General features: G+C 36.9%; 1 protein-coding gene across 6 annotated transcripts in view; it reads left to right on the forward strand.

Moving 5' to 3' along the window:
• Birc6 (baculoviral IAP repeat containing 6) overlaps nt 1-16,429 on the forward strand; it is a 187,690-nt gene that overhangs the window by 43,691 nt on the left and 127,570 nt on the right. For all 6 annotated transcript variants that reach the window (XM_041631170.1, XM_041631171.1, XM_041631172.1 and 3 more), the window contains exons 9-10: nt 3,871-5,265; nt 14,677-14,826. In XM_041631170.1, the coding sequence (XP_041487104.1) occupies nt 3,871-5,265; nt 14,677-14,826 (1,545 nt within the window). The remainder of the gene's footprint in view (nt 1-3,870; nt 5,266-14,676; nt 14,827-16,429) is intronic.

Genomic DNA, 16,429 nt, shown 5'->3' on the forward strand with positions numbered 1-16,429 from the left:
ATGTATTTCAGTTTCTAATACCCATAAATTTATTATGTATTCCTTTTCTTGTGGGACAGGATCTCATTATGTAGCTCTGACTGATTTGGAAGTTGCTATATAGATTAGGCTAGCCTTGAATTCACAGTTTTGAGCTTCTGTCTCGTGAGTGTTGGGATCAAAGGTGTGTAGTGCTTTCCAAGGTCCTTATGGTATATTCTTCTTGGTACATGTGATACATTTTTTTAAAATATTTATTTATTATGTATACAATATTCTGTCTGTGTGCATGCCTACAGGCCAGAAGAGGGCACAAGATCTCAGTACAGATGGTTGTGAGCCACCATGTGGTTGCTGGGAATTGAACTCAGGACCTTTGGAAGAGCAGGCAATGCTCTTAACCTCTGAGCCATCTCTCCAGTCCCCGTGATACATTTTTTTTTAAAGATTTTATTTATTTATTATGTATACAACATTCTGCCTCCATTATTCCTGCAGGTCAGAAGAGGGTGCCAGATCTCATTACAGATGGTTGTGAGCTGTTGTGTGGTTGCTGGGAATTGAACTCAGGTCCTCTGGAAGAATAGTCAGCACTCTTAACCACTGAGCCATCTCTCCAGCCCCATGTGATACATTTTTAAAAGAAGTGTTGTCTTTAAATAAAATTAAAAGATCATGGAGTAAGGGATAAAATCCTTCCAGTTTAAATATTTTATATTCCTTTATTTGTATTTAATATGTGTAGTGTACATGAGTGTGAGTTCATGTGTGTGGAGGCCAAACACCTACAGTGATTTTTTTTTTTTTTTTTTTTTGAGATAGAATCTCTCTTTGACTTAAAGTTTACCAGTTCTAGCCTAGACCATTTGGTGAGTGAGCCTTGGGAACCTGCTTGTCCTGGCTTCCCCAGTACTAGTTGCAAATCTTCTTGCATGCCTGGGTTATTTTATATGGGTTCTGGGGATTGAATTCAGGTCTCTCATGCTTTCTTATAAGATAGATACTTTATTGACTGAGCCCATCTTCCTAGCCCTAGTTAATTTCTTCATTAACTAAGTGGGCTATTCTTTCATAGGAAGATACATTTTTGTGAAACTAATTTTAAATATATAGGTTCTAACCATTCCCCCCACCCCCTTTCGTTTTTCAAGACAGGGTTTTCCTGCGTAGCATTGACTGTCCTAGAACTAACTCTGTATGCCAGGCTGGCCTTGAACTCAAAGAGATCTGCCTGCCTCTGCCTCCGGAATTATAGGTATGGTCACCACTGCCTGGCAATGGTATGTTTTTATATCATTAACTTTTTGGAGAATCATGGCGTAAGCATATCTAAGCTTGATAGTTATAAGAGATGTAGTCTTATCTTGTAGCATCTTAATTTTAGGTGCCATTTCAGAGCTTTACAACTCTGAGTGATTTGTATTAGTTTGAGTGACATAGTTCAAAGAATTGTAGAATGTATTAACCTCAAAATTATGAGTACACAATAAGAGGCATCTGTATTTTGTTTGAAGATTGTAAGTTTTGAAAGTTCCTAGTTAATTTCAAAGAGAAAAGTTTTTTGTCTGAACCATGTATAAGAATTAAGGAAACATGACTTCTCATGAAGACTGCAAAGAAGGGTTGGCATGAGAATTGAGTACAAATTGAACTTCCACTTTAGGAAAGAGCCAAGACAAAAATCCAATTGCTTAGCTCAGGAAGTATAACTGTTGGAAACTGTGGCTTTGATACTACTTACGAAAGCGAGCTACAGAAGGATTATTACTCAAAGTGATTGGAAAGTATTGCATTGCAGGTATGTTGCATAAAAAAATAGTTATTATGTGGTCTTGTTGGTTTCTAGAAATTCTGAGTTAAGGGTCTGGCTGTTGTTCAGTGGCAGAGTAAGTAGTTACTTGACATGCATGGGGTCATGTTATTCCAGGGTACTGCAAACAAAATTGAAGGAGGAGGAAGAGAGTTAGAGGTGTCAGATTTTCTCAACGAGTTATCCTGTTTCCCATATGTGCATTGAGTATTTATAATAGGAAGTAGAAAAGTAGGACCATTTACTGTATTTTTCTGTTATATATTTATTTTCTAGTTCTTTGCTTTCTTTGCGCAGGGTCTCACATTATATCCTAGCTTGTCTTAGAGCTCTTTATATAGCCTAGACTGGCTTCATCTCAGAGTAATCCTCCCAGCTCAGTCTCTTGAATCTTGTAATCTTGGGATTACAGCAGTGAGCCACCCAACCTAGTCTATTATTTCCTTTTCAACAGTTTTACTATACATGCCATTTACTTTCAGTATTGTCTTAACTTTGTGTGCTTTGTGGATTTATTTGATTTAATATATAAATAGATTAAAGCTATTCTATTTGAACAATTTCTTGTCACAACTTTAAAAAGTCATTTAATTTTTTTTTAGTTTATTCCAACAAATAGGTAAGCATCTTCAGGATATATTATACATAATGAAAACTATAAAAACACTTTATTTTTTACTCAGAGTTTCCAGTCTGAGAAAGTAGATATAAGACAATGCTATGTAGTGAAGTGGCTGTTTGTTATTCTAGATACAGAATATGGAAGGAATGAACAGTCTGGTTTTTCTGTTTCAATTTTAAAAGATTCAGTGGTAGCGGCTAGTAGTAGTATGTGATGTGAAGATTATCCCAGATAATGGGACATCCTGGCTAACACTGTAAGTGAGCTTTAAAGGGACTCTACTGGTATATAACAGAACACCTCAGTGGTCCACTGAATCCTTACTTACCACTTGCTTGTGCATCTGCACACTTCATTTAATATTCTCTTGACTCTTCCTGCCTAATTATAAAAGCAGTTCTAATTTTTCTTTATTTTTGCCTATAAGAATTGTTTTTACATCGTTATTACTATTACATATTATCGAAAAATTAAAAAAAGAACAAAAATAAAAACCAAGATTGGTTGAAAGAATTTTCAGTTCGTTGTTAGATTACCTAAGTGGATGGTTGACTGTTGTCTCTGGTGGGATTTTTGTCCAAACATGACTGTTTGTATTGTGAAGCAAGAGAGAAGAAATGGTGCTTTGAATCTTAAAGTATTAAGAAGAGAGGACTTGAGATTATAGTGTTTTTTCTTAAGTATTAAGAGAGTGCATAAATTACAATGCACAAATAGTGTTGCGTCTCTTTTTTGGTTTAGAATTGAAGTCCAGAAATTTTATTCTTTTAATATAATTTTAAAGCAGTGACTAAATATAGTAATTTTCTTTACCTTTCCATGCCTCAAAAATCATTTTTTATTTAGTTTTGTAAAGAATGTAATTGAGGGCCGGGCGGTGGTGGCGCATGCCTTTAATCCCAGCACTCGGGAGGCAGAGGCAGTGGATCTCTGAGTTTGATACCAGCCTGGTCTACAAGAGCTAGTTCCAGGACAGGCTCCAAAACCACGGAGAAACCCTGTCTCGAAAAACCAAAAAATAAAAAAAAAAAAATAAAAAAAAGAATGTATTTGAGCTGAAAATAATTTTGAATTTCTTGAATAGTTTTTTTTTAATTTTTTTACATAGACTTATCTGAGATTTGATTAAGTTTCTTTTAAAATACTTGAAATTTAGAGATCACTTAATTTTGTATGTGTATATATGTATGGGCAAATGTAAACGTGTGAAGGCCAGAGGGGCAGCTTGTGGAAGTTAATTTTCTTCTGCCATGTGTGTGCCAGTGATGGAGCTGAGTCTCGCTGGGGGGCAAGTATAATTACCTGTTTATCTATCGTGTAGCCATAAAATTCTTTGAATTCTTGTCTTTGATATAATGCATAGACCAGATGAATTAGGAAAAAAGCTCATTGAAGTACTGATTGCGATTAACATCACCAAGGCCGCTTGCTGCATCTAATGTGTTGTTTGTTTTCAAAGGGCATACATCACAAAAGGAAGCCATGGAAATAAGCCTTGATATAACAGCACTCAGCATTCTCCAGCAGCCAGAAAAACTGCAGTGGGAGATTGTGGCAAATGTGCTTGAGGATACTGTTAAGGATCTTGAAGAACTTGGGGCAAATCCTTGCTTAACAAACTCTAAGAGTGAAAAGACAAAGGAGAAGCACCAGGAGCAACACAACATTCCCTTTCCGTGTTTATTGGCTGGAGGTTTATTAACATATAAATCTCCCGCTACCTCACCCATTAGTAGTAATTCCCACAGGTCACTGGATGGTTTAAGCAGAACTCAGGGTGAAAGTATATCAGAACAAGGGTCAACTGACAATGAATCCTGCACAAATTCAGAACTGAATTCTCCTCTAGTAAGGAGGACTTTGCCTGTTTTACTTCTTTATAGTATCAAAGAATCTGATGAGAAAGCAGGAAAAATCTTTTCACAGATGAACAATATTATGAGTAAAAGTTTGCACGATGACGGTTTTACGGTTCCACAGATTATTGAAATGGAATTGGATAACCAGGAGCAGTTGTTGTTGCAGGATCCTCCTGTGACTTACATTCAGCAGTTTGCAGATGCAGCAGCCAGCCTCACCTCTCCAGATTCTGAGAAGTGGAACTCTGTGCTACCCAAGCCTGGGACTTTGGTTCAGTGCTTGAGGCTACCAAAGTTTGCAGAGGAGGAGACTCTTTGTATAGACTCCATAACTCCTTGTGCTGATGGAATTCATTTGTTGGTAGGACTGCGGACATGCTCTGTTGAATCGTTGAGTGCAATAAATCAAGTCGAGGCCTTGAATAATTTAAATAAATTAAACTCTGCACTATGTAATAGACGGAAAGGTGAGCTGGAGTCCAATCTTGCTGTAGTGAATGGTGCAAATATTAGCGTGATCCAACACGAGTCACCAGCAGATGTACCTACTCCTTTGATCATCCATCCGGAGCAGAGGAATGTTAGTGGTGGATATTTAGTTCTTTACAAAATGAATTATACCACTCGAATAGTGACTTTAGAAGAGGAGCCAGTAAAAATCCAACATATCAAAGATCCCCAGGACACAATTACCTCGCTCATATTGCTTCCACCAGATATACTGGATAATCGAGAGGATGACTGCGAAGAGCCTGCTGAGGACGTGCAGTCAACCTCAAAGAATGGAATTGAAAGAGAAAAGAAGTCTGACATTTCTACTCTTGGACACCTGGTGATAACCACTCAGGGAGGCTATGTGAAAGTATTAGACCTTTCAAACTTTGAAATTTTGGCCAAAGTGGAGCCTCCCAAAAAGGAGGGCACTGAAGAACAGGATACATTTGTTTCTGTCATTTACTGCTCAGGCACAGATAGGCTGTGTGCGTGCACCAAAGGTGAGCTATTGGCTTGATTCTTCTCAATATTTTTATGTGGCATTTGTCTATGTACATACCTAGTGTAAATTTTAGGTCTGTTTGAGAGAGGGTTCTTTTTTGTTTTTAAATAATGTAGTGGTCCATTTCACTACTATTTTTACTGACCTTAATTTTTTCTTTATTTTATTTTTAAAATGTCCCCTATGCAAGAAATCTATTTGTGAGTAACTTAGTAAGTCATCAGAAAGTATCTTTCTAGCTGAATACAAAGCTTTACTTGGGACCCTAAAACTCCAAGGTCATGAGTTCAAGGCCAGCCTGGATTGTGTAGCAAGAAAGATCTTTGCTTAACTTCAAGAAACAGGTATCCTGATATTTTTCTGAATACTGACTCTGCCTACATTTGTGGACCTAGTTTCTTCAGAAAATAGGATAGACGCCCTATCCAAGATGTGACAACACACTTGACATAAGGAGGAAGGACTTAACTCGGGCACATGGTGTCAGAAATTTAGTTTGTCACTGTTAGGAACATATGACTGAACAGGGAAACTTGTGTCATGGCACATACAGAGCAATAGTGTGTGTGTGTAAGGTGAGGGAAGAGAGAATGATGATAGCTTGTGGTTCTTTCATTCCAAAGGGACCCTACATTCAGGGCAATTCCCCACCTCTACTTCTTTGTAAATGCTCTCATAGATGCACTTACAGATACTTTTTCAGTTTTTAGGCATCTCTTAATACTGTCAAGTTGATTAGCTGCCACAGTCTATTGCTTAGGCTCATTATATTTAAATAATGTATATAAAGTTTCTGGCACAGATTACGTCTGGAAAAAAAAGAACTTAGCAATTACTTGGCAATTAATCCTTAGTTTTATAAAGTGTTAAGTGTTTGAGTCTCTTTACTCATAATCTTTGGTAGATAAAAAATTAGTTTCCCAACATTGAGGCTCTATTGGACTAACATTTCTCCAAATATTTTTGTAAATCAAGTAACTGTACAACAGATTTTTGACAAGAATTACTGAACTTTTGAGGCATAACAAATACTGTTTGCTATTGGTAGGTTAGTTGGAATTGTAGGGCCACAAAATTTTTGACGCTTAGATGATTAAAGCTAAGACTTGGTGGATTTGGGAAAAACTTCACACATTCTCTATCTGTGCTTTAGGTTAAGTAGATTATCAGGGCTTAGCCAAAGAAGTTAGTAGCTAGTGTATTGATTTGGTTCAGATTGCATTTTTGAGCTACATCCAGTGGGAAAAAGTATTCAAATTGTATTTAAAATAAAAGTAAACTGATAAACAGTATGAGCGTTTCAGCATACACCTTTTGAATGATACAAACTTTAAAGTATGGCTAAGACTTGAGAGTATCTCTTTCATGTCCTATAAGGTTCTGAGGAATTTTAGCTTACTGATCACATGTCAGTTTGTTACTCTGCCAGTGATCATATCAACTTTATAATGTATATGCTTTTTAGTAGAGCCCATTTTCCAGATTAGTAAACTAAGTAAAGGAGAGTTCAGTAACTTGTCCTCATTACAGAGTTCATGAATGGTAGAGAGGATTCTGAGCTAGTTGGTTTGTTGTCTGATCCTTTTAAACTATGTATACACTGCACTGTCATAGTATAGCAAAAGCTGAGTACTCTTAAAATGAATTCTTCATAGTGTTCACTACGGAAGATCTTCTTGCCATGAATCATTTAATATGATGCTTGAGTGGTTTGGCCCGGGCACATGCTTGTAAGATACTAGTATTTGTAGAAATGTAGTAAGGGTTTTATTATTTCAGTTATTAGATGGTATATAATTTAGTAAGACTAATATTTGAAAGTAGATTGATATATTCTAAGAGTTGGGACAGCAGGGTTCCCAGGAAGCAATCTCTCCTAATGAGTTAATTTTCCTAAGTGTCCTTGAACTCTCTTCAATGCTGGGATTTCAGGTGCTAACGGGACCAGCTCCTGGAGAACTAAAGCAAGCATCCTTGCCCTTTGTGTGATCTGGTATGAGTTGTCATCCCAAGGCCGATGTTGAGTCTCTCCAACTCTCCATCTTTATTGAGTCAATCTCAGTTTCATCTAGATCTTGATCAGCTAGTCTATCTAACCAGCTTATTCGAAGTGTCTTTTGTCTCTGCCTCCTGCGCATTAGAATTACAGGTGGTCACCATACCCATCTGATGTTCCATAAGTTCTGCGCATCCAAACTCCAATCCTCATGCTTTGTTGGCAAATTCTTTACCTACTTAGCCATTTCCTCAGCTACTGGAAGTGCTCTGTAGACCAGGCTGGCCTTGAACGCACAAAGATCCACCTGTCTCTCCCTCCCAAGTGCTGGAATTAAAGTGGAATTAAAAGCACGTGACACCACATCTGGAGTCTAAATTTTTTTTTTTTTTTGAGACAGGGTTTCTCTGTATAACAGTCCTGACTGTCCTGGAACTCACTTTGTAGACCAGGTTGGCCTCAAACTCACAGAGATCCACCTGCCTGTCTCCCAAGTGCTGGGATTATAAGCCACCACCGCCCAGCCTAAAAATTTTTATAGTTAAATGATTGTAACATGAACAAAAACTAGAAGTTACACATTGTCATGGAATTACCACTATAATATTTGATACATCTATATAATACTGAGTAATATTTAAATAATATTAAACATTTATGCCTTATTCACCATTTCTTTGTGGGGAAAACTTTGAATTCCTCTGTTTTGGTTCTTTGACATATTCATATATGATGTTATGTGCAATATAGTGTATAGGAGTTACCCAGAGCTGCTTCCTGCTGTATTAGTGTTCATTGATTTCACATTTCTCTCTTTCCTGTCCCTGGCCTCTGTAACTACGATTTTGCTGTGAACTTACACGAGATGAACTTTTTTAGATTTTACACGAGTCATCTCATTGAGGTACTTTTCTGATTTATTTTGCTTAACATAATGATCTCTAGTTCTACCCATGTCATTTTTAAATTTTTTTTATTATTATTATTATTTTTACTTATTTGCTTATTTTGAGACAGGTTTTTTTTTCTGTGTAATAGCTCTGGCTTGTCCTGGAACTCACTCTGTAGTTCCAGGCTCACCTTAAACTTACAGCGATCCACCTGCCTCTGCAGGTGATGACTCGCACCATCACTTCCCAGCTAAAATCTGCTTTTTTATTTTTATGTGCATTGATGTTTTTCCTGTGTGTATGCCTGTGTAAGTGTTTCTGGGTCCCTGGAACTGTGGTCACAGACAACTGTAAGCTGGTGCTGGAAGTTGAACCCTTGTCTTCTGGAAGAGCAGTCAGTGCCCTTAACCACTGAAACATCTCTTCAGCCCCCATGTCATTTTAAATGACAGATTTCATTCTCTTATATGGCCAAGTAGTATATATGTGCCAGATTTTTTTTCTTTGATTCATGAGTTTAAGCGCACTTAGGTTGTTTCCATTTCTTGGGCTATGGTAAATTCAGTATTTCCATTAATTTGGGTATGAAATGTCTTTTTGACAAATGATTTCCTTTGGTGGTAATTTACCCAGTAGTAGAATTACTGGAGTGTATTGTGCTTCTGCAATGAAAGTATTTTGGGTAACCTCCATCCTGCGCCCCCTCGCCCCATTTGTGGTGTGCTCAAGCTCTCTCTCCCCTTCTACCATATTGGTTTCTGGGGTTGAACTCTTGACTTGTCAGGCTTGACAGCAAGTGTCTACTTACTGAGCCAGCTCATCGGCTCCCATACTTTATGGGTATTTTCATACATGTATGTCTGTATACTACATTCATGCAGTACCTGAGGAGGCCAGAAGCTCTTCTGTGACTGGAGGGTTGTGAGCTGCCACGTTCTCTGTAAGAACAACCAGTGAGTGTTCTTAATTACTGCGCTGTCTCTTTTTTCCCCGTTGAGTGTTTGGAATTCCTTGTATATATTTGATATCACCTTCTTGTATGTATGCATTCCACATATTCTCACTGATTCTATTTGTTGGGTCTGTGCTCTGTTGAATGTTTTTTACTGTTTCTTTGTAGCACTGACTGTTCTAGAATTTGCTAGTTAGACCAAACTGGCCTTGAACTCAGAGATCTGACTGCCTACGGTTCCTGAGTGGTAGGATTAAAGGTGTGCACCATCACGCCTGGCAATGATTCTTATTGTTATATAGTAGCTTTTAGTTCTATGTAATCTCATTTGTTTATTTTCCCATTTATTTCTTTTGCTTTTGGAGTCTGATCTCAAAATTAAACCTTGGCTCATTTCAGTCTTCTGAAACAGTTCTCCTTTGTTTTGTTCTATACTTTTCATACTTTTGAGTTTTTTTGTTTTTTTACTTTTTTATTTCTTTTGAGATAAGATCTTATTCTGTAGCCCAGACATGACTGGAATATACTATGTAGTTCAGACTACCTCAAACTCAGACATTTTTCCTCCTTTAGCCTCCAATGTGGTGGGGTTATCAGGTCGTACATTTAAGTATAATTCTCTTTGAGCTGGTACTTAACAATTGGTAAGAGATAGTGGTTTATATTTACTCTGCATTTGGACATCTACTTTCCCACAAACCATTTATTGAAATGATCATACTTTAGTTTATGTACTTTGCATGTTTTTGAAAATCAGTTGGTTGTAGCTATATGGATTTGTCTTATGTGTTCTATTGGTTTATGTGTCTTTTTTATTTTAGTATCATACTGATTTGATTACAGCATTTTTGTATTACGTTTTGTTGCTTTGTTTGTGCTTTTGCATATACCCCTGTGCTCATGGAGGCCAGAGGCAAATGTTTACTATTCTGTACTGTGTTTCTTTTGGTAGAGGATCTCTCAGCCTGAAACTAGTTGAATCATGATGAAGCTCCAGTGTTCCTTCTGTCTCTATGCAGGGAGTTGGGACAGATATGGGGATAGACCCTACTATTTCTGCCACCCTGCTACTGAATTTTCTTGTTCTTTGCTGAATTGAGCCCTTTACATTATATAACTACCTTTTTTTACTGCTTTCTACTTCTTTTAATTTTACTGGTATTGTTATAATACACCTGCTTTCCTTTGGATTGCATTTGTATGGGACATTTTACTAATTTCATCACTGTTAGTCAAAGTTCATAGAGGTGTAGTGGATCTCTGTAAAGACATAGAGTTTAGTTCTTTTCTCCCATTTAGTCACTCTGTGTCATTAATCAGATAATTTCATCAATTTATAGTAAAGGCAATTAGTATAAATAATACCTTACAGCTATTATGCCACTTCTTTTCTAATTTTGTTGTATTTTTTTTTAATTGTCCTATAGTCTCTTTTAGTGCTTTAATGAGCTACTTGAGTTGTGTGTTCTGATTAATTGCTCCATTTTGGTTTGCTTATTATGGAGACTTATGTTTTTATTTTAAGATTTGTGGGGAACAGTTTTGATTATAGCAAGTTGTTTTGAAATGGTAGCAAGTTCACAGGATTGTATGAATAAGAACAGGAGCCATTGAGGTGGCTCATTGTGCAAAGGCACTTGCTAGCCAAGCCTGGTGAGCTGAGTTTGATCCCTATAACCCACATGTAGAAGCAGAGAACCAATTCCTTAGAGTTGCCCTCTGACTTCCACATGTGTCCATGCTATGGCATGTGTACTTATATGAACAGGCACACACATAGACAACAAATAAATGTAATAAAAATTTAAAAAAAGGAATAAGAACAGAAATAATATCTTTATAAAAACGGATACAGTTGCATTCCATTCCTGTCTGTATTTTCAGAAGCTATCCTGTTTTACGTTTTTGTATTGACTTGGATTTATATAACTACTGCTACTATTAATTTTTATGCCTTTCTGTTTTTTTCTTAATTATCTTTTTTATTTTGGAACCCTTCTTTTAGCTTTTGTGGTAGAATGTGTTTGAGGTAGAAGCTGTGGTGGCAAATTCCTTGAATCTACCTTTATCTACATCATGAGTTTAAGGCCAACCTAGGCTGTGTAAGAAATCATACAGCAGAACCACTACCACCACTACCAACAACAAAAACTTCCCTGTTAAGTATATATTCTTTCACCTTTTGTTTGGATGGCAAAGTATTTCTCCTTTATTTATAAAAGTTAGCTTTTATATCTACAGTATTGTTTGAGATTTTTTTCTCCTTTCAGATCTTTGAATCTTGCTCTTTCTTCACCTTTCTAAAGTTTCTGTTCAAGCAAGCAGAGTGTGGTGGTGCATGCCTTTAATTCTAGCAGGTAGATTTGAGACCAGTCTTGTTTCATAGTGTTTTCTAGGGCTACATAGGGAGACTCTGTTTCAAAACAAAACAAAAAAACCCTTATATTTCTGTTGAGAAGTTGGCAGTCAAGTAAATTGTAAATTGTGAGGACACATCTGTTTGTTGTTTCATTTCTCTCACAGTCATGAGAACCTTCACCTTTCATCTGTGAGAGATTGATTATATAATGTCTTGGTGTTGAATTGGTGACTTTTGACCTTTTTGTATCTGGATATTTGTTTTTAAAATAAATCTCCTATCCCTTTCACATTCTCAGGTCTTTCTTGAACTCCCAATACCTTAAATAGTTGCTCCTTTATACTATCCAAAATTGCTCCTTTTTCCATTCCTTTTCCTCTCAAATTGTTGTCTATTTTAGGTAGCCTGTCTTTGAACTCAGTAATTCTTTTGTTTCATCTGTGCTGTCATGATTTAATTGTAGTTGGTCCATGGTGGTGCTTGCTTTTAATCCCATACTCAGGAGGCAGAGATAGGTAGAGCTCTGTGAGTTTGAGGCCAGCCTGGTCTACAGAGTAGAAACTGATCTACAGTGTCTACACAGAGAAACCCTGTCTCAAAAGAAAAAAAAAATAATAATAATTTAACTGAGTAAAGTCTTCAGATCAAACATTTTTAAAGTTTTTTTTAATCTCTGTTAGAGGTTGGACATGTTGGTTTTAAAGATTTATTTTTATTATTTTGGATTATGTGTCTGGGAATGCTGTTGTGCTTAAAGGGCAGAGACATCAGATTCACTGGAAGTGGCATTACCGGGAGTTGTGAGCTGACATAGAATGTATCTCCAACCCTGTGCTAGAGCCACAGTTACTCAAGCCCTTTGCATGGTATTCTTAGAGCCATTTATTATTAATTAATAGTTTGCATGTGCATCTCTCAGTTTGTTGTTTCGAGTTCATTGAACTGAGCAGATTTGTGGGATAATGTTTTCTGTCTAGTAGGGAAGTTTCCCCCACCTATTTCTGCCTCTTGAGTGCTGAAATTAAAGGCGTATGCCATCACAGCCAGCTCCCTTTCCCCTCTCATTCAGCAAGTATGGGGTAGTCTTTCTTGGTCCATCATAATTCATGGCTGGGCATTTAGTATTATAGAAAGTCAGTCTGGTCCCTTTCTCCTTAAGGATTGTTACTTAGTGTATTTTGTAGCTCAACTGACTCTAAAGTTTGTTTTCTATTGTTACAGGTGACTGTCCTCATTTTCCCTTGGTTTTTATTTTTAAGGATTGTTTTATGTTAATTTAAATTTTATACATGTGTAATGTATTTTGATTAGAATCACAGCCTCTCGTATTATCCTGGCTTATCATTTCCTCCTCCTCTTTTAATTTTTTTTTTTTTTTTTTTTTGAGACAGGGTTTCTCTGTGGCTTTGGAGCCTGTCCTGGAACTAGCTCTTATAGACCAGGCTGGTCTCGAACTCACAGAGATCCGCCTGCCTCTGCCTCCCGAGTGCTGGGATTAAAGGCGTGCACCACCACCGTCCGGCTTTTCCTCCTCCTCTTTGTACCCCCTATTTCCCCAAAAGGTCACACATACTTTCACACATGCAAACACACCCTCCCTTCCTCTTGACAGGTCACACACACATGTACACACACTCTCCCTCCTGACTTTAATTAGGGTTGCTTTGCTTGGATGAGGGTGGGTTGGAGGGAGGCTTGTTTCTTACCTAATGTTTCTGTGTCAGCATACCTTAGTGTTCAGCCGGTCTGTTGTGTCTCACAACCTTATGCAGTGTCTGTGTTTCTCCGACTTTATTTTCTGATGGAATTCCTCAGGTCTCTTGCATTGAAGTGGAGGCTTAGTTTTTCTGACTTGGGGCCTATTTGGTGGTTGCTGACCATGTGTGAAAGGTCTGAGTGGATTATGTGGGGAGAGTTTACCCGTTTACCCTATCCATGGTGCTTCTCTTGCTACTTGATATTTTGTTAGTCATCTGATTTTTCAGTGCTTTGCTTTCTCCATACTTAAGGACTGTAACCTTACTTAGAAGGCCTTGCTGGCTTCCCACTTGAGACTAACGTTTTTTTTTTTTTTTTTAATTTTTCAAGACAGGGTTTCTCCGAGTAGCTTTTTTTTTGGTTCCTGTCCTGGAACTAGCTCTTGTAGACCAGACTGGCCTCGAACTCACAGAGATCCGCCTGCCTCTGCCTTCCGAGTGCCGGGATTAAAGGCGTGCGCCACCACCGCCCAGCGAGACTAACAGTTTTTAACTCTCAAAGCTCTTTAGGTCAAGTTCCCTTAGGAAGTAGCAATGAATTGGCAGATTTTCATGACTTCCCTCATCTTGACTGTAGGTTTTATAGCTTTATACATATACATATATGTATATATATATACACATATATATGAGTTCATTGAACATATGTATATGACAAAAATCTATTTGACTATGTATCCATATAAACTTATATACACGTATGCGTGCACATATATAGTCACAGCTTTTCTATCAGAAGTTTATATAAATTCATGTTACAGTGTAATATTTGTAGTCATGAATTTTTTTTAGTGTCATTTGCTGTTTCTTTTTATTTGACAGAGATATGAAAATTAAAAATTTGATTTGGTTTTTAAAAGTTTTCATTGTAAGTGCATTGAAGTTAAGAATATTTGTTCATTTTTGTTACTTCTGGAATTATTTTTGTTACTTCTGGCTATGGAGCTTAATGTATTATTGTCCTCATCTGTAAGATGACCACAGGCTTTTGGTAAAGTTTAGATTAGTCAAAGATATCAAATCATTATGTTATATAATATAATGTGATGGATATGAGAATAAATACCTTCTAAAAAAAGTGTATTAGTATTTTGCTTGCATATATGTCTGTGTGTTCTTTGAGGTCAGACAAAGGTGTACGATCCCCTGGAACTGGAGGTACGAATGGTTGTGAACATCCCTGACTGTAATGAAAATTGAACCCAAGTCCTTTGCATGAAGAAATGCTTTTAACTACTGGACCATTTCTGTAGTCCTGAGATAAATATCTCTCTGCTCTTTTCTTTACTATATTGTTTGTAGTTCATTGCAACTAAATTTCCAAATTCTTTGACACAGATAACTGCTGTGATGTTCTTTGTGTCAAATAGTATTAAATAAATGAATTTTAAACTAATAATGTATCTAATTTTTAAACTATTTTCTATGTATTGATGAAATTTTACTACACTGTAGGTGGTGAGCTTCATTTTCTCCAAATTGGAGGAACCTGTGATGATATTGATGAAGCTGATATTCTGGTAGACGGATCACTTTCTAAAGGAATAGAACCATCTTTAGAAGGTTCTAGACCTTTATCAAATCCTTCAAGTCCTGGTATTTCAGGTAAGACACTACATTTTTAAATAATTAAGCATACCTTATAATACCTTATAATAGTATTTATTTTTTTTCTTTAAATAATGAAGTCTTGATTGCACTGTTTAGATAGTCTTTGACCATACTTATTGTTATACATTATTTATTATTACTTTTTGGTATTTGAAAAAAATGTTACAAACTTATTAAAGAAAGAAATAATCTTCATAGGTTCATCAGTGAGATGTGCCTAAGGAGTAAAAGCATTCTCTTAAGTTTTTAAAAATCACATTGTATTTAACTGTTCATTTATTTTGTGTGTGAGTGTGCGCATCCCACAACACTTGTGTAGAAATCAGACGACTACTTGGAGTGGGTTCTCTCTATCATATGAGTCCCCAGATCTGCACGCAGGTTGTTAGGTTTAATAGTAGGCACTTTTACTCACTGAGCCATTTTCTCTCAATATGTAGCTTTTAGCTTAATTAAAGAGTACAATGAGAAACAGACATTGGGGCCGGAGAGAAGGCTTAACAGTAAAGAGCACTTTTTGCTCTTCCAGAGGACTAGAGTTCAGTTGCCAGCACCAGTGTCAACAGTTCACAACAGTCTGTAATTGCATCTCCAGTAACTCCGATGCCTCTAGTCTCCAAGGGCACCTGTACTCACATGTACCTACTCTCATAAAGACATACACATAATTTAAAAAGATACCAAATTCAAATAAAGAGGAACATTAAATAAGTGTAGAATCAATGGAGTGGGTAATAGTCTTAATATTATATGTAATTGAATAGCTAAAAGACAGTCTTACTGAAGACATTTATTAACATTGTCATTGCCCCATCGAATCCTTGGATAGCATTTTGTGTGTTTGTTGTTTATGCTGTTCTCACTGTCCATGCCCACCCCAATTCTAGGTCTGTCAATATTAAGCTAGGCTGAGTTCACACTTTACCTGCCTCTCCTGACAAAGGGCTAGTGGATACTGTTTAGTTTCCAGCTTGTTACTCTTGCCTTTGTTCCCATCCACACTCTGTACTGTTTTTAGAGTTAATTTTACAAAAGAAGCAGCATTAGTATGTTAATCCAAGCTTAAAATCTATTCTGTACTTTGTTGACATCTATGAAATGACTAGGCCGTTTTTCTAGATAAAATGAATTCATGATTTTTTAAAAAAAAATTTTTTTTTTGTTTGTTTCCTTAAAAGAAGTTTTACTATGTAGCCCTGGCTAGCATGGAACTTACTGTGTAGACCAGGCTGGCTTCCAACCCAGATATTCACCTGACCTTCCCTTTAGTACTGGAATAACAGGTGTACGCCACCGTTCCCAGGTAAACTTCATGATTTCTTTTAAAAATATTTTTTAAAAAATTATTTTATGTGTATATTACCTACATATATGTTTGTGCACCAGCACCACATGCATACATGGTGCTATGGGGTCCAGAAGAGGGCATTACATTGCATGCAACTGGAGTTGTCGACAGTTGTCTCTCCCATATGGATGGTCTGTTTGAGAAGATCAGCAGTGCTCTTAACTGTCTCTCCAGCCCCAACTTGTTTTGTTAAGTATATAATTGTTTCATGGTCTTGACAAACAAAAATGCAACAGCATTTGGTTCCCT

Source organism: Microtus oregoni, unplaced genomic scaffold (assembly GCF_018167655.1).
Source record: "Microtus oregoni isolate MIOR12 unplaced genomic scaffold, Mior012 000036F_ref0000092, whole genome shotgun sequence".
Lineage (NCBI taxonomy): Eukaryota > Metazoa > Chordata > Mammalia > Rodentia > Cricetidae > Microtus > Microtus oregoni.